The 25,048-nt window shown below is 39.2% G+C and overlaps 1 protein-coding gene across 1 annotated transcript in view; it reads right to left on the reverse strand.

Moving 5' to 3' along the window:
• The window catches only part of Grin3a (glutamate ionotropic receptor NMDA type subunit 3A), a 196,968-nt gene that overhangs the window by 98,804 nt on the left and 73,116 nt on the right, over positions 1-25,048 (reverse strand). Inside the window, exon 3 of the mRNA XM_051162041.1 lies at positions 15,040-16,087. Within this exon, the coding sequence (XP_051017998.1) occupies positions 15,040-16,087 (1,048 nt within the window). The remainder of the gene's footprint in view (positions 1-15,039; positions 16,088-25,048) is intronic.

Here is a 25,048-nt window from a genome sequence, read left to right on the forward strand (position 1 = left end):
ATGCCAATCTCTGCTTCCAAACTTGCAAGTATGCATAAACCAACCCTCATGCTCACATGCATCACTCATACACACACACACACACACACACACACACACACACACACACAAACAAAAAGAAAAAGAGAGAGGGAGAAAGGAATGGTTAGAGGGAGGGAAAGAGGGTGAAGGAGAGGAAGGGAGGAAGGGTGAAAGGGAGGGAGGGAGGGAGGGAGAGAGAGACAGAGACAGAGAGAGAGACAGAGAGAGAGAGAGAGAGAGAGAGAGAGAGAGAGAGAGAGAGAGAGAGAGAGACTACAGACAAAATTTGGCCTAGAAATAAAAAGTATACACGAACAAGAGAAAGTCGTTATTGTGCTTTAAATATTATATTTAATAGAAAATCAGTTTTAAGAAAGAGAGAATAAAACTCTTGCATCCATTGCTCATATTCAGAATTCTTAGGTGGATAATAGAGCCATTTGATAAATGGGGATGAAGGGCTATGTAGTGAAATGAGACAAAGAGTGAGTCAGAGGGGTAAGTTCTCAGGGTGTGATGGTTGTTCCAAATAACACATCACCTGTAATTCAGATTTGGGGATCATCAGTTTACAGCAGAAAAACAAACATCAAAAAGAACTTCAAGAGATCTGTGGTTCTGTGTGAGCAGAAGAACAAGTTTTCTGTATCAGAACTGAAGTGTTACAAAGTGAATTTAAGAATCAAAATGGATGAACATAAATGCTGTTTCTACTTTCTGGTTACTGTGAATGCAACAACAATGAACATGGGTGGGTATCTCTGCATGTCGGACACAAAGTCTTCTTAAAATATTCCTAAGAATGGTATAGCTGGATAATGTGGAAAATCTATTTTGAGAACCATCCACTCTAATTTCTATAATGGTGGCACCAGTTTGAACTTGCATCAAGCACTACATAATTGTTCTGCTTTCTCCACATCCATCTCAACATTTATTGTTGTTTTTAAATTTTAGCCATTCTCACTGAGAATAAAAGAAATCTTAGTTATTTTAATTTGTATTTCACTGAAGGTCTAAGGTGCTGAGCATTTGAAAGACATTTCTCAAGCTTCTGTAAGGCAGAAGACACTGTCAACAGAAAGTGACAGCCTACAGACTAGAAAGAGATTTTCACCAACCCTACATCTGATCTAATATCCAAAATATATAAAGAGCTCAAGAAATTAAACACCATCAAATCAAATAACCCAATTAAGAAATGGGCTCAGAAATAAACAAAGAATTCTCAACAGAGGAATATCGAATGATTGAGAAACACTTAAGGAAATGCTCAACATGCGTGGTCATCAGAGAAATACAAATCAAAATGACTCTGAGATTCCATCTTCCACCCATCAGAATGGCCAAGATCAAAAATTCAAGTGATAGCATATGCTATCAAGGATGTGTAGAAAGGGAACACTCCTTCATTGCTGGTGGGAGAGCAAACTTATAAAATCACTTTGGAAATCAATCTGGTGCTTTCTCAGTATACTGGGAATAGGGCTACCTCAAGACCCAGCTATTTCACTCCTTGGAATATACCCAGAAGATGCTCCACCACACAACAAGGAAATATGCTTAACCATGTTCATAACAGCCTTATTCATAATATCCAGAACCTGGAAACCTAAATGTCCCTCAGTTGAAGAATGGATAAAGAAACTGTGATACATTTACACTATGGGATACTACTCAGCTATCAAAAACAAGGAAATCCGGAAATTGGTGGGCAAATGGATGGAACTAGAAATGATCATATTGAGTGAGTTAACCCAGAAGCAGAAAGACTCTTATGGTATATACTCACTTATAATTGGGCACTAGTGCCACAGGGATGTCCCCTGAAAAATTTCACTTACCAGGAAATTGGGATAGATGTGGGGACCTTGTATTGGGACTTTAGGTAAGTGAATCACACAAGAATGGGGAAATAGAAGGATTCAGAGGTTCCTAGAAACCTACAAGCAGAACATCATGATAGGCGGATCTGGACCCAGGGGGGTTTGCTCAAACTATTGTACCAGCCAAGGGCAATACGTGCAGTAAATATTGAACCCCTACTCAGATCTAGCCAAGGGACAGGACATTATCCACAGTTGTGTGGAGAGCGGGGACTGATTCTGACATGAACTCTGGTGCCCCATATCTGACCATTTCCCCTTGGTGGGGAGGCCTGGTATTACTCAGAGAATGAATAGGAAGGATACCAAGATGAGACTTGATAGCTGTGACCATATGGTGGGGGAGGAGGTCTCTTTCTGTCACAGACCTAGGGGAGGGGAATAGGGTAAAAGAGGGATGGAGGGAGGGATGGGAGGAGACAAACAAGGGGATAACAATTGAGATGTAATCTGAATAAATTAATAAAAAAATAAAAAAGTTTCTCAGCCATTTATATTTCATTGTTTGAGAACTCTGTTTAGTTCGATGCTACTCTTTAACATTCTATTATTTGTTTTCTTTTTTCTTTTTAATTAAAAATTTTAAATTAATTAATTCAGATTACAACCCAATTGTTCTCCCATCACTCATATCCTCCTATTCCTCTACCCTCCCACCCTATTACCCTCCCTTGGGTCCATGTCTGTTGTTTGTTTTCTTGATCTTTGTTTTTAAAAACTTCTTTATTGGAGAGTGGAGACAGATTTTCACACGAATTCTGATGCCCCATATTTGACCATGTCCCCTGTTGGGGAGGCCTGGTGGCACTCAGAAGAAGGATAGAAGGCTACCAAGAAGAGACTTGATACCCTATGAGCATATAGAGGGGGAAGTCCTCCTCAGTCACAGTCGTAAGGGAGGGGAGTAGGGGGAAAGTGGGAGAGAGGGAGGAATGGGAGGATACAAGGGATGGGATAACAATTGAGATATACTATGAAAAAATTAATTAAAAATATATATATAAAAATAAACTTCTTTATAAGCTAGAGAACCTAATCCTCTGTTTGATGTATAGCTAGTAAATTTCCCGCCATTCTCTAAGCCTAGATGTCCATGAACCAGTGAATGAATATTGAAAAGGTGGTATTTTATTAAACAGAGTATTCTCAGTTATTGAGAAAGATAAAATTATAAAAATTATAGGTAAGTGGATGGAACTACTTATCCTGAGCGAGGCAACTGGACCCAGAAAGACAAATGTCACATGTGCTCTCTCATTTGTGGATATTAGCTTCACATCTTCAGAAATTTGTCTTTCATTGGGAATACTCATAGATGTTAGACAATTTCTAAAGGCTGACAAGGAGGGCTTTTAAGGGAAAGGAGATAGTATTCGATGTTAAAAGAGAATTATGAGACAGGAAGGGTTATATTGGGGTACAGAAGGAACAAACAGGGCAGAAGAAGGAAAGTGGGAGGGATTAAATGACATTAAATACTTTCAGAAAGCCATATGGAAACATACTGCCATAGACACTTCCTAAAACATATCTATACACATATATAAAAAGAGTTAGAAGGCAATTGTTGTATAACGGGACAACAATACCTGTACTAGACACCAGAGGCTGACAAATAAAAAACCCACTGACACAAATGGGTTGCTTTTGTGGAATTGTTGGACAGCGAGACCTCAAACACCCCCCCTCCAAGCACTGGAAGCTATTACTGATGGGCTTCTTTACTTAAAGAACTTGATGAAAAGATCTCTACTGATGAAGACATCATATTTCTGAGTCACAGGGCATGGAGAAAATAACCTAGTATTGACCTAGAAATGCCACTGTGTAATTCTGGAAGTGCTATGCACACTACTAGAGAAGAAAAGTCATCACTACTCTTATGTAGGTATGGTCCCAATGAGCTACAAAACCAACTGGATTGGAAAGACATGCCAACTGGTACAATAGTGGGAGTCACCAAAGATTTTCTGATTATGTTTAAGTCTTGCTTCATAAGATGAAACCAATATCTGGCACCATTACTGTGCCAAGAATTGTGGTAATACAGATCCTAGACCCTGAGAGACGATCTACTACTCTTCTTCTGCTGACTGGTCATAGTGTTAAACCAGCTCCTAATGATGAATTATTTATTACACCCACAGATCAAAGCACTTATTAACCCTTATCAGAGAAGCTTTCATTTGTCATAGATGATGAGCAACACAGAGACCCTCAAATGACTAAGTTGCAGAGATTGAAGCATGTCCAGCCCTGCATGGAATATATCTACTTCAACAACTCTGCTGAAGGCTCAGGATCATTGCAGAAGTGGGGCCAGTAAAAGTATAAGTGCCAAGAGGTGAGCTGCACGCTGTCCTCTGGGCTTCATCCCCAGGTGCACAGCTCTGCTTGGCTTGCTAAGGAGGTCTGAGGGGCTCCAGGAGCATTAAGGTTAGTCCCCTGTACCCAACTATATGCCTGCTTGGTCCCCCTAGGGCACATCCAGCAGAAGTGAGCTGCACGCTGTCCCCTGAGCTCCACTGTTTGGCTCATGACTCATCCAGCCTTCCCAATAGGGCCTGCTGGCACAGGGATGTCCAGGTGGGACCATTCCCACCCATCCAATCTTCTATCTGCCTACCGCCACCTAAAGCATACCCAACAGTGGTAAACAACATCATCTCTCCCTGTGCTTCATTTTCTGACCCACAATTCTTCCTGCATCTCCAGTAGCCAGTCAGCAAGAGGGACAGCCAGAAGGTTAAAGGCCAGCATGAGAACATAATCAGCATGAGCCAGGGAAATATGGTACCACTAGAGACAAACTATCATAGTACAGCAAGGGATATCCTAACAGCCGGAGCACAAGAAGATGAATAAATTCTGTAAAGAAACACAGGAAAATACAGTCAAACAGGTGAAGGAAATGCATAAAACTGCTCAAGATCTGAAAATGGGAACAGAAACAATAGAGGAAATACAAACTGAGGGAATCCTGGAGATAGAAAACCCAGGGAAAAGAATAGGAGCTACAGATGCAAGAATCACCAACAGAATAAAAAATATGGAAGATACAACTGAAAAAAATTAATACATTGGTCAAAGAAAATCATATATCTAAAAAGTTGCTGACAAAACGTCCAAGAAATCTGGACACTGTGAAAAGAACAAACCTAAGAATAATAGAAGAAGAAGAAGACTCCCAGCTCCAAGGCCCAGAAAATATTTTCAACAAGATCATAGAAGAAAATTTTCCCAACATAATGAAATGCCTATAGACATTCAAGAAGCTTATAGAACTCCAAATAGAGTGGACCAGAAAAGAAAATCCTCCCGCCACATTGTAATTAAAATACTGAATGTACAGATCAAAAAAAGAATATTAAAAGCTTCAAGGGGAAAAGGCTAAGTAACATATAAAGGCAGACCTATCAGAATTATAGCTGATATCTAAATAGAGAACCTAAAAGCCAGAAGACACTGAGATATCCTACAGAGTCTAAGAGACCACAGATGCCAGCCCAGACTATTACACCCAGCAAAACTTTTAATTACTATAGATGGAGAAAACAAGATATTCCAAGACTAAACCAAACTTAATATCTATCCACTATCTACAAATCCAGCCCCACAGAAGATACTAGAGTGAAAAATCCAACTCAATGAGGTTAACTATACTCAAGAAAATAGAGGAAATAACTTCACACTAACATAACCAAAGGAAGGGAGGACTGTGTATACACATGGGTGCGTGCGCGCGTGTGCGCGCGCGCGCGCACACACACACACACACACACACACAGAGTATCACCAACATAAAAATAACAGGAATTAATAATCATTAATCATTAATAATCTCTCAACAACAGAGGCCTCAATTCCCCAATAAAAAAACATAGGCTAACAGAACAGATGTGAAAACAGGATACATTCTGCTACATACAAGAATCACACCTCAACAAAAAAGATAGAAATTACTTCAGAGTAAAAGGCTGGAAAAAGGCTTTCCAAGCAAACAGACCCAAGAAGCAAGCTGGAATAGCCATTCTAATATCTGATAAAGTAGACTTTCAACCAAAATTAATCAAAAGAGATGAGGAAGGACATTTCATTATTCATCAAAAGAAATATCCACCAAGATGATGCCTCAATTAGGAACTTCTAAGCCCCAAATGCAAATGCACTCACATTTATAAAAGAAATATTACTAAAGCTTAAATCACACATGAAACCCCATACATTAATAATGAGAGACTTCAACACCCAACTCTCTCCAATGAACAGGTCATTAAGACAGAAACTAAACAGAGAAACAAACTAGCCAATGTTACAAATCAAATGGACCTAGCAGATATCTACAGAACATTCTATCCAAACATAAGAGAATATATCTTCTTCTTAGAACCTCATAGAATCTTCTCCAAAATTGACAATATAGTTGGCCATGAAGCAAGCCTCAACAGATACAAGAAAAATGAAGTAACCCCTCTATCTTATCAGATCACCATTGATTAAAGCTAGACTTCAACAACAATAGAAACAACAGAAAGCCTACAAACTCATGAAAACCGAACAACTCTACTCAATGACTACTGGGTCTGGAAAATAAATAAATAAATAAATAAATAAATAAATAAATAAATAAATAAAAAGACTTCCAAGAATTCAATGAAAATGAAGCTACAACATACCTAAACAAATGGGACACATTATTTTATAGCACTAAATAGCTTCATAAAGAAATTGGAGCTATCTCACAATAATGACTTAAGAGCACACCTGAAAACTCTCGAAGAAAAATAAGCAAACAAGCCAGGTGTGGTGGTGCAGGCCTTTAATCTCAGCACTCGGGAGGCAGAGGCAGGCAGATCACTGTGAGTTCGAGGCCAGCCTGGTCTACAAAGCGAGTCCAGGACAGCCAAGATAACACAGAGAAATCCTGTGTTGAAAACCAAACCAAACCAAACAAAACAAAAAAATTAAGCAAACATACCCAAGAGGAGTAGACAGAAAATAATCAAACTCAGGGCTGAAATCAATAAATTAAAGAACAATACAAAGAATCAATGAAACTAAGAGCTGGTTCTTTGAGAAAATCAACAGGATTAACCAAACTAACCGGAAGCTGGAGAGACAATAACCAAATCAACAAAATCAGAAATGAAAAGGGGGCACTTAACAACAGACACGGAGGAAATCCAAAGAATCTTATTTTAAAAGCCTGTATACCACAAAATTGGAAAACCTAAATGAAGTGGGTTATTTTCTTGATAGATAGCACTTACCAAATTTAAATCAAGATCAGTTAAACAATTTAAATAGACCTATAACCCTTAAGGAAACAGAACCAGTCATTAAGAGTCTCCCAAGGGGGAACCCCGTCCCCCCAAAAAAACCCCAACACCCAAAAACCAAACCAGGGCTAGATGGTTTTAGTGCAGAATTCCTACCAGACCTTCAAAGAAGAGCTAATACTAACACTCCTCAAAATATTCCCCAAAATAAAAACAGAACATTGTCAAACTCATTCTATCAGGCCATAGTTACTCTGATAACTAAACCACACAAAGATTCAACAAAGAGAATTTCAGAGCTATTTCCCTTATGAACATTGATGCAGACTTGATCAAATACTTGCAAAACCAAATCCAAGAACACATCAAATATACTATCCACCATGATCAAGTAGGCTTCATCCCAGGGATGCAGGGGTGGTTCAACATATGAAAAGCTACCAATGTAATCTGCCATGTAAATAAACTGAAAGGAAGTACTCATGATCATCTCATTAGATGCTGAAAAAGCCTTTGACAAAATCCAACATTCTTTCATGTTAGAAATTTTAGAGAGATCAGGGATACAAGGCACATATCTAAACACAGTAAAAGTAATATACAGCAAGCTGATAACCAAATTAAATTAAGAGAAACTTAAAGCAGTCCCACTAAGATCAGGGACAAGATTATCTATCCCCTTTCTCTGTATCTATTCAATATAGTACCTGAAGCTCTAGCTAGAGCAATAAGACAACTAAAGGAGATCAAGAGCATACAAGTTGAAAAGGAGGAAGTCAAATTATTTCTATTCGCAGATGATATGATAGTATACATAAGTGACCCCAAAAGTTCTACAAGAGAATAGTTATAGCTGATCACTACCTTCAGCAGAATGTCTGGATACAAAATTAATTTAAAAACCAGTAGTCTTTATACAAACAATAAAAGGGGTTGGGAAAGAAATTAGAGAAATAACACCACAAATAATATAAAATATCTTTGTTTAATTCTAACCAAGCAAGTGAAAGAGTTGTATGACAAGAACTTCAAGTCTTTGAAGGAAGAAATTGCAGAAGATATCAGAAGATGGAGAGATCCCCCATGCTCATGAATTGGTAGGATAGTAAAATGGTCATCTTACCAGAAGCAGTCTATAGAGTCAATGCAATTCTCATCAAAATTTCAACACAGTTCTTTTTTTTTCATTTAAAAAAATTCATTATAATTTATTCCGATTACATCCAGATTGTTATTCCCTCACTTGTATCTTTCTGTTCCCACCCTTCCTCCATCTTCTACCCTCCACTAGACCTATGACAGAGGGGGCCTCCTTCTCTTCAGATTGTATGCATCTTTCACATCTTACCAACATAATTCTTTACAGATTATGAAATAGCAATTCTTGACTTCATATGGGAAAAACCCCTCAGGTTATCTAAAGTAATCCAATACAGTAAAAGAACTTCTGGAGGAATCACCACCCCTAATTTCATGCTGTAGTACACAACAATAGTAATAAAAACTGCATGGTACTGGTATAAAATCAGACAGGTTGATCAGTAGAATCAAAGATAGAGCAACAAAACCACATACCTACAGACACTTAATTTTTGACAAAAAAGCCAAAATTATACTATGGAAAAAAGGAAGCTTCTTCAACAAATGGTGACCCAATTTAAGACCCATCCCATGAAAGAGAACCAACCCTTGACAGTATTAATGATACTCTACTATGCTTGCAGACAGGGGCCTAGCATAACAGTCCTCTGAGAAGCTTTGTTCAGCAGGTAATGAAAACAGATGCAAAGACCCACAGCCAAATGTTAGGCAGAGGCCAGGGAGTTTTGTGGAAAGGGGGGAAGGATTGAGAGAGCTGGAGGGGTCCAGGTCACCACAAGAAGACCTATAGAGTCAACTAACCTGGTTGCATGGGAGCTCACAGAGACTGAACCACCAACCAAAGACCTTGCATGGGGTGGACCTAGGCCCCTACACATATGTAGAAGATGTTTAGTTTGTTCTTCATGTAGATTCCCTAACAATTGGAAAAGAGGCTGTCTCTGACTCTGTGGCCTGCCTTTGGATTCTATTTCCATACTTTTCTGCCTTGTGTGACCTCAGTGGGAGAGGATGTGCCCAGTCCTGCTGAGACGTGATATGCCAGAGTGCATTGGTACCCATGGAGGCCCTCTAAGGAGAAGGGCAGACAAGAATGGGAAGAGGGGCATGAGAGGGAGGACTGGGAGGAGGGAAGGGAGAGGGGCTGAGATCAGATGTAAAGTGAATAAACAAATATATTAATGAAAAAAGTAGATGAGTACAAGGACAAAATTGTCTTCTGGACACAACAAGGGAGGTGAACATATGGACTCACAGTGGTTGTGACAGCATGTGCAAGGACTACGCAAAAGCCCAAGCCAGACTAAATCTCAGCACAGAAGTGGGAGGTGAAAATTAAGTTCTGCCCCTAGTCCAGCAACTACTAGCAATTTTTAGCTTCTGGGGAAGGAAGGGCCAATTTTTCCCCCTAAAAGAATAGCCCCTGATATTTTATCCTGAACATGCTCCAGGGAAAGGCCACATGTGTAAGAATTCTTGGGCAACACAAATTTACCATGATGGGGAAAAAGACATAAGGTTGGGTGGGAAGGTAGGAAAGGACAAATCTGGGAGTTTGGGGGAGGGAAGGTGAAAGCGATCAAAATACATTGCATTAAATTCTCAGCTAAATTAAAATAGCTTAATAAGACAAGGAAAATGGAATTTAACACTATTGAAAAATGACATTATTTAAACTAAGTTTCTTTGGCTCAGAGGTTAAGAACAGTGCCTCCAAGCCTGATGATTTGAATGTGATTCCTGGGACCTGCATGGTAGAAGGAGGGAATTGATTCCTTCTAGTTGTCCTCTGCCACAGGCAGGCCACCTCCCAATACAAAAATTATTTACTATTAGTGAGAGTGTTTATACATGACATGTGGGGCATGTAGTGTGTGGCTTCTGTTTTATTCCACCTTCATGAAACATTCTACTGAACTTTAGTTGCCACCTTTCTCCAGGCCAGAATTGAAGTTATTGCAACTATGGGACTGCCTCAATTACACTGGCCTGTTTGCTTGTCTGAGGAGCATTTTTTGAACTGTTAATTGATTGGGGAAGGTCTAACCCACCATGAGAATTGCTTCAGTGCTTCACCTGGGAATGTGGGCCTAGGTTATTCAAGAATGCTGGCTAAGCAAGAGTGAAATGGAGAAAGCCAATATGCAGGATGGCTCCACTGTTCCAAACTCTGAACTTGTTTGAATTCCTGCCCTGACTTTCTTTAATGATGATCTGTGACCTGGAAGTGGAAGATGAAAGAAATAATTTCCTCCCCATGCAGCCTTTGGCCACGGTATCTATTGAAGGAGCAGAAACCAAACCAGGATATGAGAGTTGTAGAGGTGGAGCTCAGAAGACATCTTACTGGCCTGTTAGGTTTATTTTGATCATTAGTATACACACACACACACACACACACACACACACACACAGACACACACACACACACACATTTCCTAGTTCTTCTGGCTTTGTTGTCCTCATGACCATATAGAAGTTAAACATTGTAGATAAATAATATCAACTTTAAACATTTAAAATTCACTGCATAGAAACATAGTCATGGTTCTGCAAGTTTTTGACATAGGATAATTTTTTCCCTCACATCATCTCTTCCTGTTGCCTTTCTTCAAACAACCAATTTCTCCCTGCCCCCTTCTTCCTTGGGCATCTCATACAGCATTAGAGCTTTCACATAGCTATGTTATGCTTAGAATAAATATTGAATGACCATGAGGTTGAAAATTATTCTTATCTTACCTTTCTGTAGGTAAATTGCATTATTTATATTATGTCATGTATCTGAATGGGATTTGAAAAATTATGTCATCAACATCACTTTACAAACACCCAGATGCCAAGTATGAATACCAAATACTCAGTCTAGCCAAATGAGTGTCTATATGTCTAAAACTTTCCGTGAGAAGTTTTAGGTAGAAATAACATGAGTAAGTACAGTTTTATGTCTTCATTGGCTATTCATCCATTATCACAGACTGAACATGTTTATATTAGATTTGTCTATGCTATTGAGAACTGAATTGCTCTAACACAAAATTGACTCAGTACAGTTTGGGAGACTTTTTTCTTGTGGGCTAGCTTAGTTTTCTAAAATTTATTTTGGTGGCATTGGAGATTAAATGACTATTTCTTGTGTGTGTGTGTGTGTGTGTGTGTGTGTGTGTGTGTGTGTATGTGAGTGTGTAATATGTTTGTAGGCACAGTGTGTGCATGTGCATATGTACATATGTGTGCTCATGTTCATGTGGAGGCTAAAAGGCAACGTTGACTGTTAGTTACTTTGCATCTTTACTTATTTATTCTTTTTTGGAGACAAGGTTGCCCAGTGAGCCTGGAGCTCCCTTATTCAGTTAGACTAGATGGCGAATAAGCCCTATGGGTAGTCGTGTCTCCATCCCTCAGTGCTGGGTAAAAGACACAGCCATGCCTGGCTTTTTAAGTTGGTAGTTAGGATCAACCTCAGGTCCTCATGATTGCACAGGAAGAACTTTACTTACTGAACCATCTCCCCAGCCCCCCAACTATTGCTTTTCTCTTGTAAGTCATTATTCTGTCTATAGTTTATCTGTCTGAATTTCTTCATAGTCTCTTGAAGATCCACTGCTTCAGTTTTTTAATGTATGACACCCATGACTTAATTATGACTGACCTACATCTGATGATGTAGACTCTAGTTAGACTTGTGCTCAGACTTTCACATAAGATACTCACCTAGAACCTGCACAACAGGCACAGCTTTGGTTGTTTTTGTACTAGAGTGGGATGAATGGTTTCCATTTCCAGTTTTTAATTGTGAAGTCACATTGCCAGGATTTTTGCAGAAAATTTACATAAGTCTATCAAGACCAAACCTTCAAGAGAGCTACAGGAATACTGGGAAAATGATAGATGGCAGGTGTTAATATTGCTGTAGGGCGTGTTTCTCTTTGGGGTGATGCTCTTGTTATTTTCTAAAGAACTTATTTGCATTTGGCTGAATTCCAGCTCACAACATAAAGCCCTGTGTAAGCATAAAGAAAAAGCACAATTCCTTTCCTAGTTAGTGAAGCATTTTCTTTTAGCTGAATCCATGTTTGTGGCTCATTTCACGCATCAGGTTGTTTTCAGCTGCATATAGGCGCATGTTCTTTTGGCTGTGGTGTAGACTTTATGTTCTCATCACAACTGTCTGTAAGAATTCTCTGAACATGCCACCAGTCCTCCGGGCCACTCTATCAATTGCTGAGAACAGTTGATTGACTTCTTCCTGATGTTTTATGAAATGAATTAATATTATTCAATAGATATGTATAACACATGGATCAATGTCTTGGACTCTGGTGAAAGACATCAGCAAAGGTATGGTGATGGCTGCATATATGAAAGACTTGACTTAGCTCTGCCTGCTGTGCTCACTGTGTGTTCTTAGCGTTTCCATCTATACCAGCTATTTCCTGTACATTGGGATGCACTCTGCATCTCCATAAAGGCTTCAGTATACTCTCAGACCAGATTCCAATGGCTTCCCTGGCCCTATTTATGTTAGGTAGGCTTGAGTCTCTACTTATTTACCCATTGAAAAGGATACTGTTTTTCTTCTTTCTTTTAAAAATGCTTTGTCTCTTTTTAAAAAAATATTATAATTTATATATATTACATCCCGATTGTTATCCCCTCACTTCGATCTTCCTGTCCCCACCCTCCCTTCCTCTTCCACCCTATGCCCTTCCCCTAGACCTCTGTCAAGTGGTGCCCTCCTTCCCTACCCTCTGACCACAGTCTATCAGGTCTCATCTGGATAGCCTGCATCCCCTACCTATGTGTGCCAACATGGTCTCCCCAGCAAGGGGAAGTAATCAAATTGGGGGCACCAGAGTTCACATTTGGAGGCAGTTCCTGCTCCCTTTACAACCAAAGAGAATGAGCTGTCTGTTAACTAGATCTGAACAGGGGTCTAGGTTCCCTGTATGGATTGTCTTTGGTTGGTGGAACAGTTTGTGCAGCCCACTCTGGGTCCAGATCCATTGGCCTTGAGTGAGGTAGCTCAGACACAGAAAGACACATGGTATATACCCATTTATAAGTAGATATTAGTCCAACATAGATGTTCTCTGAGAGACTCTACCCAGTGGGGATCAGGACAGATGCTGGGACTCGTTGATGGACTCAGGGCAGAGCACTGAGAGTGGTATGGAAGAATGGGGAGATGGAAGGAACCAGAGGGTTCAGGAGACCCACAGGGATCCTGTTTTAATCCAGAGAGAACATAGATATGGCTATCTTTGTCTGAGTGTTACAGGGGCATTGGTGTACTAATTGCATTTCCCATTGTTGTAGGCCAAAATCTGACAAAAGCAGGTTAATGCAAGAAGTGATTATTACATTTTATGTTGAGGGGATACAAACAGTTGCAAAGAAGCCATGATGGCATGACCATGGGGCAGTTGGTCATGTGCTTGCAGCCTGGAAACAGAGAGCTGTGACTTTTAATACTCATCTGGCCTCTGTTTTCATTTGTTTTGGTCCCCAGACCATGGAATGGTACTTCTCACATTCAGGGTAGGTCCTTTCTCCCTCCTCAGTTAAACCTCCCTGGAAGCACACATCCCAGGTCATTCCAAGTCCACTCAAGCTAAAAGTAATTAATCATTACACCATGATTTGTATGTGTCTTCCCTCTCTGCTTCCTTCTACTCTGGTTGAGTGTCTGAGGAATCTAAGATAGATAAAAATTTCTCAAATGCCCTTGGACATCCTAATCGCACTGTGAGGACCCTTCCTCAACCTAAGGCAGCTGACTATACAGCTTTCCTTACTCCTTAAACACACCTTGACCTTAGCTAATCTTGCTACCTTAGTTCAGAACTCCTCCATCAGGTCTTGTGCGGTTCCTCATAGCTGTGTGCTCATGATAACATGTGAGTTCTTTCCATTACTTTGAGTATTTTGAAATAAAACAAATGCTTTGCTATTTAAAAAATATGCTTTCTCTCATTTTTAATTAATTTCCTCCAAAAGTAATTTATCAGGTTTTAGAATTTCTATGGGTAAAGTGCTATTATTTACTATTGCTAGGCTGCAAAACCCCTCCCTAATAGCCATTCTGTTAGATGGTTAAACAACGAAGAAAAGCTACACTAATAGATGTTTGTACAAGCAATGTTATCTCGAAAACAAACACCTACAATGTTCACAATTTTGTTTCATTTAATGAAATAATAAGAGATAACAACAACAACAACAACCATAATCCATTTAGTTTAACTAGACAAAACCTCTTTAACTGGTCTGTGTCCTTGGAATTGAGAATAGTCAAGTGTGCCTTCTCAGGTGTACACATGTATCTCTGTCTCTCTCTGTCTCTCTCTCTCTCCATCTTTCTCTTCTCCTCTCTCTCTCTCTCTCTTTCTCTCTCTCTTTCTCTCTCTCTTTCTCTCTCTCTCTGTTCATTTGGATGACCTTGAAGGTTGCTTACTCCTCAGGAAGTCATCCATCTAGTTTTTATATATGGGTCCTTCACTGGCCCTAAACTCACTGGTAGACATGCCATAGGTTTCTACCTTAGCAGTTCTGGGATTAGATAGAGATGCTAATCTTCCCTTGAACATCCAGCTCCTTGTGTTACACTTACTTTACTGACTGAACCATCTCCCAAGCTTGACTTAGAGAATATCCTTGAATCAAATGAGAAAGACAGGTGCACCACAGAATTAGAAAAAACACAGTGTTATCATGGCAACAAGGAAAGCTGGAATAAAGGAAACAATTACCTTGGGGTCATGAATCCCAGAAAGCTCTTCATAGATCTTCTCACCTACCATGACAGCAGCCAAGTTCGCTGTGTATGTAGAAAGGCAAAACATACAGAAAATGGCCCAAAGATTCATCAGAAACCTTCCAGTCCAGCATTTTGGAGGTTTGATGGCTGCCGTTCTGCCAAAGAGTAGGGCATAGCAGACGTTCAAGGCTGAGGAGAAGGAGAAGACTTTGTTTCTGTTCCTCCCCTTAGGAGTCATACCAAAGGGGCTCTTCCATTCATACAAAGTGAGAAAGATGGCAGTGATATGCAGAGCCACGAAAATCCCCAGCCACATGGTCCAGTGGAGTGGCCACATGAAGGCTCCAATTGGAGCTGCTGTGTCTCGAGTCCTCACTAAGATTCCCAAACTGGTTGAGAAGAAGGGGCTGGTGAAATCTATCACCTGGCTTCGTGCTGTATTGATGCTGAAAGAAGTGACTGCCATGTTAGCAGTTCCACTAAGGAGATCACCAACCAGACCAGTCCAGTGACCATTTTTCCAAGCTCCATACTTTCCATCCCCTACAATATAGAGGTCAAAGTCAAAGTTCATGTCTTCTGCCAGCTGTTCCAGCAGATCAATGCAGTACCCATAGCAGCACTTCTTGAATTTGATTGGCACTGTATCATTACTGCTATGGAGACTGCTAAACAAGCTGTCCAATATGGAAGAGTCATTGGTCATAGGGTCTAGACAGAGTTGTCCAGCAGGACATAAGCCTTCATCATCTACTTCTCTTGTGAAAACAAATGGGTGTTCAATCAAGGTCACCACTCTCAAGTGTAGCTTGTGTGGGTGGTGGAAGTGAGTTTTGTGCCTCTGGGCCTGCTCTGGCCATATCCCAGAGTCCATGACAATCCTCCCCCCTTGCCAGCTGCCCAGGCGAGTCCACATTGGCTTTCCCACAGGGTCGTGCTGCAAGTTCCAGATGAAAAAGTTGTTTTCTGAGCTGATGATGGAGGAGCCTTTTACTTTGATGGAACCACTGAGACCTCTGAAAGTGGTGTTGGCTAAAAACCTGGTAAAGAGGATCAAAGATAGAAAGTAAGAAAGAGAGGCAAAGCTAAAGGCAAGACTCAGTGTCGACTCATACTTCTGTGACTTAATGAAAAGAAGCCCTACTAAAAACATTTCTTTCATTTTTGAGATTATAGTATAATCACAATATTTTCTCCTTTCCTTTTCTCCTTCCAGACTTTCCCATATGCCATTTCTTGCTCTCTTTGAAATGTATAACTACAGGCTAGAGATATCTCAGTAATTAAAAGCTCTGTCTACTTTTTCAGAAGTCCTGAGTTCAATTTCCAGCAACGACATGGAGGCTCACAACCATCTATACTAGGATCTGGTGCCCTCTTCTGGCATTGAGGCATATGTGCATATAGAGCACTCATATACATAAAATAAATAAAGTCTTAAAAAAATAAAAAGTAAAGAATTTACAGTCATCTTTTTCATTAATTATTGTTACATACATATATGTGTAACTTGTTCAGCCTGAATAATGTTCCTTGTATGTATGTTTTCAAGTCTGACCATTTGGTATTGGACACCAATTAGTATGCTTTTCCCTGGGGAGTATTATTTTTTAAAAACAAAGGTTTTATCTGTCTATACTCGTCTTCAAGAATAATATAGACTTCCTGGAAATGTTCTATTTCATTGAACTAATGAGATCTCACCTTCAAGGTCTCATTCTGGAAAGGTGCTTGACAATTGGTTTTAGTCCAAATATTATAATTGATTTTTAAGAAAAGAAGCACTCACTGCTATTACACATTTTTTTACAGGCTTCCTACTTATGAAGGAAGGTTCTGAACATCTTTAATATTCGGTTCTACTGCTTATTATCTTTGATTGTGATGAAATCTGTTCTATGATTTTTTTGGTATAGAAATGAGTTTTAATAAATATGTATATTATCTTATAATTGTTTAAAATTACATTCATAACATTAGGGAATAGTCGGCTTTTGTACAATGTTTTTTCTTATAGAGTAGAAAAATTAGCATATCTCCTCTCATGGGCCCAATCATAGATGCATGCTGGATATTATCCACAGAACAAAGAAAAGGATGATAAATAAACTTGCTGTTCCCAGGACAGCCTTAGGCTACCCTCCCTCATTATTAGAGGAAAACAACTGGCTCTGACTCTAGAGAAAGACTCTGCCAAGTCAAAGTCAGGGAAATGACACATGATTTGTAGCCCTGTGAGCCTGAGCACTTTCAGTATACCTTTTGACATTGACTAGACAAAACAAACAAAACAACAACAACAACAACAAAACAAAACCCTGCTTGGTTACAGCATCTATCTTCTTTGGGCAGAAAGAGGTGACATGAAGAGCTAACACATATACTTTTTTATGGCCTTCTTTCAGATAAAAGCTCAGACTTTAGTGTCAGGTGGAGCTGTGCTTGAATTGTGACCCAGTTACCCAATAGTAGTGACTCTGAGTGGGTTACTTGACTTAAAGATTCAATTCCATCCTTAGCAAAACGGGGAAGCTAATCTTTGGTGTATTACAAGGTTTGCAAACAGTGCATGTAACACACAACATACCTTTTGATGTAGAGCTATTATTATTAGCTGTAGACCAAACCACTGCCTTAGGATAACCCCTCAACAGTGATTTCAGCATACTCAAAGTGTGGGATGTAGCATAGTAGGTATTTTGAGGAGCCCAGTGACACAGGTTTAGCTGCTCAGAGAAACACATTCATGAATTGCCTGCCACATGTATTATTCCATAACTTACAAATACAAAAGAAGTCTTGCTAAGAAGTTATGCTGCCTCAGAAGGAATATAGAAAAATCAGAAAGTGTGAAATATGCCCTAATTTTCATTAGTTATACGTGTCAATCACATTTGAAGATGCTACTGTCACTGAAGGCAATGAAACCGTTTGTTGTGGTGGATTGCATGTACTGGCGATCACTTGTGTTAGCTCACCCTAGTGGGAAGTTACTACTTAAATAAATTCTATTATGCAAGAAGTAATGAAGTCTCAACTATCTTAGACTTTAAAACTGCTTTCTACTTCAGAGAAGCAGAGACTCAAACCATTAAAATCATGCATAGATTAATCAATTGACAGTTCCCTTGGTGCTGTAAAAAGAAGGAGGAGTATGATGATGTTTCCAATGAGATACCTACTTTTACATTTTTAAAAACATGCACGCACATGGCTGCTGGCATAGCCCAGGGGATGAAGAAGCAGGTAATAAACGGGCAAGTTTCATTTGGCCAGTTTTGTGATCACATAAAGGGAAAGTTGTAGAAAGAAGAGCTCTTCATTAGTTTAAGAGTATTTGGGGGCTTAATGATGATGGAGTTTTAACTGAAAGGACCTGGGAGAGCTAAATGTATATGGAAATCATCTCAGTAAAGGAATTAGAAGTCTTTCAAAAATTTTCATAGATCACATGATTCCCACAGTCTGGTAAAGCCATTTCTCGCTATCAGTGTGAACATTGAACATGGCCATGGCAGAAGGACAGTGTCCAGTGTCTCAGCTACAGGCATTTGTCACAAAAAAGAAAGAAAAAACAAATCAATCAGGATTCTTAACATCTCCAACCACCGCAATCCTTAAACCCTATTGCATATTTTACTGTGAAATTGTTGTGGAGAAATTCTATTAGAGAATTTGCACTTATGACAGATCATTTGTGTCTATTTTATTTTTCATTTTATAGTGAAGATAAATGAAAACCATCTCATTGATAGCTTTTAGCTACAGTCACCCTCACTACGTGTTCTTTGTGAAAGAAGAACATTGGGTAGCTAACTCTGGATTTTCCCTCTATCTCCTGAAAGATCAAAAGGTTGAAATCCCATCTTTGCTTAAATTGAATCCCACCATGCTCTTCTGTACTTGTCCTGGACTCTTCTTTGATTAACAAGAAAGAAATAGAAAAAGAGGTCTCATTTCGTTGGCAAGATAAATGGATGCAAACCACCTGCCACCATGGTTAGCACTTATGTCTACTGAGACAAAAGCCGCCTCATTGCCGTTAAGAGCTCAAAGTCTAGTTGTGGGGGAAAAGAAAGTGAATAAGCAATTCATGTCATGAGCGATGTGTCAGGGGTTCCCCAAACTTGAACATTTTGGTCCAGGATTCTAAGAAGGAAATACTAGAGAGGAAGAGCAGGGCTGAGTCTTGAGGGAGAAGTTACTCTTTTCCAGAAAGAGAAACTGGTAAATGGCCTTTATCTGGACAAGATGCATGCTGAAAATCCAGAAACTTATGCCAGAGACACTAGTGGTAAAAAAATAAAGGCCAGAGTCAAGGAGTGAAAAACAAATTATGTCAGATCTGAGGCCTCGCTGAATTAGTGGGGGAGCCGTTGAGGAGACTTTGTGAGTCAGGGACATAACTCTTTCTTTGCCAGGTGTCTAGGTGGTACTTTGGAAGGAGAAAGAAGCTGGGCATAATTCCTGTGTGAAGAAAGATGTTTTTTCAAACCTTCTTTTCAAATGTCTAATCTTCTTCTCTGTCTGCTGTTCAGCAGAAGAAGCAAACAGGAGATGATATAACTGAGAGTTATTTCATATTCATAAATAAGATTTTAAGGGGAAAGATGCACAGGGTTTATTTAGCTCACAAGCCATACTGAGAACACACGAAACTCAGCTTGACAAGATGTCATACAAAGAAGATCTGTAGGATGTAGTTGACTAGATCCCAGAGAGCAGTGTGGGTATAAAAAAAACCAGACAAACATATTCTTACATTTGTTCAATAGAATTGAGAACTTGCATTAAAAACAATAACAAAATCACCATTTTCTATTCTTATCAGTCAACTTCTCCAACCTGAATATGAACTCTCCTGACATCTTTGAAATTCAGAAATATTATAAAGAAAAGAGACAGAAACTGTAAGAGATGGTAGTAAACACAACGATCTGATTGGAATGTGAAGTAGGAAACATTAAAATTTAATGTGGAAAAAACAGGTGGCATGTAGAATACAGAGGTTCATACACCTGCTTCATAAGATTGAATTTTATTTTAATAATAAAACAAGAACCACAGAGATTTCAGAGCAGTTTAATGACATAGCCAGAGGTTTGCAGCAGTTATATTGACTTGAAAACAAGTAAAATGTATACAAGAAGGAAAAATAATGACCCCAAGACCATGTAGAAGAATATTATAATGTATTTGATATTGGTGGGTACACAGATTCATGTAGCTTGAACCTTACTGTAGAAGCAAGAGCCTAGTTTATCACTATGCTTGCACATGATGTTTTAAAAAACAAAGCTGTTCAGGAAACGTCCCAAGGCTCAGTGGTTAATTTGACTTTATTAAAATATTCCAATTATGTTATGAGCCAATAGTAAGTGTTGATTTGTAAATAAGATTTTCAGTTTGAAAATTACATTAAACTATCTTTGAGACAGTGTACAGTATATACCAGATCAGTGTGTAATATACTTATGATCTAGTTTGGAAGTCATATTTGCATACAAAATCTTGACATGCTAATTAAAAGATGTTCTTATTCATTTAAACAAATGAAGGTGCTTAAAAATGACACATCAATCATTCACATGTTTAATTATTCACTAAAAGTCACTATATGCCATACTTTGTTTGTGATCCTAAGTGCATAGTGGAGGTAGTAGTTTATGCATTTACATTCAACAAAGAGATAAAGAAAAAAAATCTCAAGAAAGTAATACATGCTGCGTGATTTGGAGTACTAGTTGCAAAATAGGGAAAGTAAAAATGGCAAGGGCTTCTTTTTGAGAAGATGACAGTTTATTAAAAACAAAGTCGCACATCACGGATATGGGTACCTGTTTGACATATTTGAGGGGCAGGTGAAGATGAAACCAGAGAAAACGAATAGAAGAATGAGTTTGCAAAACATTAGCTTTTGTAGGTAATAACAAGGACTTTATCTCTTCTCCATGTGAGATGCACAATTATTGGTGGTGTTTGAACAGAGAAGTGCTATGTATGACTTGAGTTCTGCGCTAATAGGACTGCCATGTTGTTGAATGATGAACTAAAATCTCTAGAGTAGAAACAAGACCAGATAGGAGCGAATTCCACATAACCAGACAAAAGGCGATGATGGCATGGGCTGAGGGGTAATTGTGGTAGATGGAGACTTAGATTTTGATATGTTTTTGTGCTGAAATGGACAGATTTGCTGATGGTGTAGACATGATTTCCAAGAAAAAGGGGAGTAAAGAGTGACACTAAAGGTTGCCTTAGATATAAAGTGAATAATCTGGATCATCTGGAGTTAATAAAGTCTAAATAGGAGATACAAATTTGGGTAGTAAGAAGAGCCAATGAGACCACAGTGAATATTGTAGAAAAGAAAAAGTCCAAAAGAAACCCAACAGTCCTGGGAACTCAACTAGGTAGAGGTGACACAGGCAAGGAAGACAGGAAAGGGGAAGGGGAAGAAGGAAGCAGACATGGGGAAACAGTGTGCTTTGGTCTAGACACCAAGTAAAAAGGTCAGGAAGGCTTTCAAAGGCTCCCAACAATCAGAATAAAGTAAGGGCTTAAAGTGAGCCATTGGGTTTAGGAATGTGTGTCTGGGTGGTGACTTTTATGCAGCATTGTCAAAGGCTTTCAGCCCAGTACTGCTTTGGGAAGAAGGCAAAGAGAAAAGCTGAACATAATTCTTCTTAGAAGGCTGTGCTGTGAAAAATACATCAGTGGGATATTGATGGAGGTGGAAGATCAAATAAAGCACTACCCGAGTGTTTTACTCAAGCATATATAGTGCATATACACCCGTACCCATAGGCACATACATTCTGGTGGTGTCAATCCATTGTCACTTATGCTAATCGGAGAAAGCAGACATGGGGAAATGAACGGATTCAGTACAAATAGAAAATGTGGTGCTATAAGACGAGATACAAGAGTGATTCTAATATGGCACTCTTTTTTTTTTTTGTTTGTTTGTTTTTGTTTTTTTTTTATTAATTAATTCTTGTTACATCTCAATGTTTATCCCATCCCTTGTATCCTCCCATTCCTCCCCCCCCCCATTTTCCCATTATTCCCCTCCCCTATGACTGTTCCTGAGGGGGATTATGTCCCCCTGTATATTCTCATAGGGTATCAAGTCTCTTCTTGGCTACCTGCTGTCCTTCCTCTGAGTGCCACCAGGTCTCCCCCTCCAGGGGACATGGTCAAATGTGAGGCACCATAGTACGTGAGAAAGTCGTATCACACTCTCCACTCAACTGTGGAGAATATTCTGACCATTGGCTAGATCTGGGAAGGGGTTTAAAGTTTACCTCCTGTATTGTCCTTGGCTGGTGCCTTAGTTTGAGCAGGACCCCTGGGCCCAAATCTGCCTATCATATTGTTCTACTTGTAGATTTCTAGGACCCTCTGTATCCTTTTATTTTGCTGTTCTCCCATGCGTCTCTCATTTAGAGTAATATGGCACTCTTGAAGAGATGAAAGGGACTGCACATAGGGCACATGTGGGGAATGACACGCGAAGGCCTTGGGGCAGGTAGGCATTGGACAGATGTCACGAGGAAGCCTGTGTGATGTCATTACTGACTGCCTAAGTGCATTTAGGGCACTTTAAAGATAAACTATAGAGGGATGAAGAAATGACTCCATGGTTAAGAGCACTCTCTGCTTTTGCAGAGAGCCTAGCTTTATTTCTCAGCAGAGGCATGATGACTCGCAACCACGCTAACTCTAGTTCCATGGTCTATGACACCTCTGACCTCCACAGGCACTGATCATGCAGGCAAATCATTTGTAAATAAAATAAAATAGTCTAAAAAAATTTAAATTAAAAAGACAAATCAGAGATACAATTAGATCCTTTTCCCTTTAATTCGTTGAGAGAAATTTTATTTTATTTACAAAATAAGGTAGAAAATATTTTTGAAAGAAAGGAAGTGAAAGCCTTTCCTAAGAAATAATTGAGATAAATATGTACGGGTCAGGGTTTTGCTTTCCCATGAGAGGTTTTGTGACTCAGTTATAAAAATTATCTGGGCCTGGCTTTTTTTCAATTGAATATTCTCTGTTTTTAATCTTTGAAAATTTCGTCCCTTCTGTAATAAGACTCAAACTTGGAAGATAGATGTAATCCAGAGAACTTAATGAATCATTGGTGGGGGTGCAATTAGGGAGAGGGGGGTATTAGCACATAGGTGAAGTGAAAATAGAGAGTAGTAATACTGGAAACAGACCAATGACAGGTGAAAGAAGGGCTAACCAAAATGAAGTGTGCTTCAAGAAGCCACATGGGAGTCTGATCTTGCAAGCCAAGTAACAAATATAGTAAGAGTGGATAGTAGAACACGTACGATATGAAATAATAGAGGGGACAGCACTGGGAGCTAAAGGGCTTATGTGGAGGAAGAAAAAGGGGATAGCAGATGGATTAACCAAAACTGAGGATGTGTGGAGAAGCCTCAAGAAACCCTACTAGATTGTGAGCTAATTAGAAATACATCATCATCATCATCATCATCATCATCATCATCATCATCATCATCATCACCATCATCACCACCAACAACAACAACAGAAAAAGGAAGTTTGAAGGAGGAGGAACCCTGTATGGGTGGGCAATGCTGCTCTCACACACCATGTTATTAAATTAAAATCTTAGTTTCAGGCATGGATTACCTTCCTATGAGTACCCCAGAGCTATCTAAACATTAGAGGCGATTGTCACTACATTTGGTTGTCCAACATAACTAGATGGTAAGGCCTTAGTACTAAGATATCTCACACTTAGGTTCCAGGTCATTAAGAAATCAACCTTGAATGGGTTAGAAAACTCTCCCTGTTGTCTAGTTTTCATACAGCTGGAAAATGCTGTTCAGCCTGTAAGCAGGGGAAGGGGTTTATATCAGTGCTCTTGCCAACGTGGACTCTGTATCCTACAATATGGCTGTCCATGAGGGGTAAGCAAACTCTCTCTGGATTGTATTTGAGGCTTCTCTTACAAGAGGGAATCCATGCCTGTCATGTTGGATGTGGTCAAAAGCAAGGTTAGGAAGGTAATAGTCCCTGGATCAGAACTTACTGATGCTGTTTTGCTAAATGGTCATGTTGTCAAACCACGCTATGAATAGATATGCTTAGATTCATAGATCTGTGCTGCTCTCAACCTCAGTCAGAAAAATACGTAGCTATTTAATAATATTTCAAACGTCTCAGTTAAGCTTTCCCCTTTTCTGGGTCAACTTGGCAAATGACGCTATTCTGGGAAAATTCATTGCTATTGAGCTGCTTAAAATAAAAAACGACTAAGGTTCTTGCCCAATTTCTTCTTGCTTGTAGCTTTTATTTTGTTTTTTTGAATCAATTTCTAGGTTCACTTGCCTTTCCCCTTTCTATTTTATGTTGATAAGGACATAAATTATAATCAAATTTTCTTCTTTAATAGAGGATCAAATACAGCATGCTTAGCCAGGCGGTGGTGGCACAGACCTTTAATCCCAGCACTCAGGAGGCAGAGGCAGGTGAATCTCTGTGAGTTCGAGGCCAGCCTGGTCTACAAAGTGAGTCCAGGACAGTCAAGGCTACACAGAGAAATCTTGTTTTGAAAAAAAAAATATATATATATATCATACTTATTTCTTATTGGCTTATAGAAATGGGAGTTGGCTTTTGGGGGACTTCTACCTATTAGGCAAGGACTCTACTATTCATCTATGGTCACAGATCATAAAATATTTATGTTTTAGTTTAAAAACACAGTATGACTGCTTTTGTGGGAGAAATGTTTAATTAATTTCTCTAAATGTTGAATGGACAAGACTTTAAAATTTTTTTAACTTTTTAAACTAATATTTATTTTAACTTCACATATAAAATAAGGCGTGTTAATTATATTTTTAGAGGTCTTCTGTGTTCTTGATTTGTTTAGGGGATCTGATGGGTAACATATAAAAACATCTCACTTTGTGTGTGTGCTTAAATTATTTTCTCTGTTGTTTATATTTCAAAAA

Source organism: Acomys russatus, chromosome 2 (assembly GCF_903995435.1).
Source record: "Acomys russatus chromosome 2, mAcoRus1.1, whole genome shotgun sequence".
Classification (NCBI taxonomy): domain Eukaryota; kingdom Metazoa; phylum Chordata; class Mammalia; order Rodentia; family Muridae; genus Acomys; species Acomys russatus.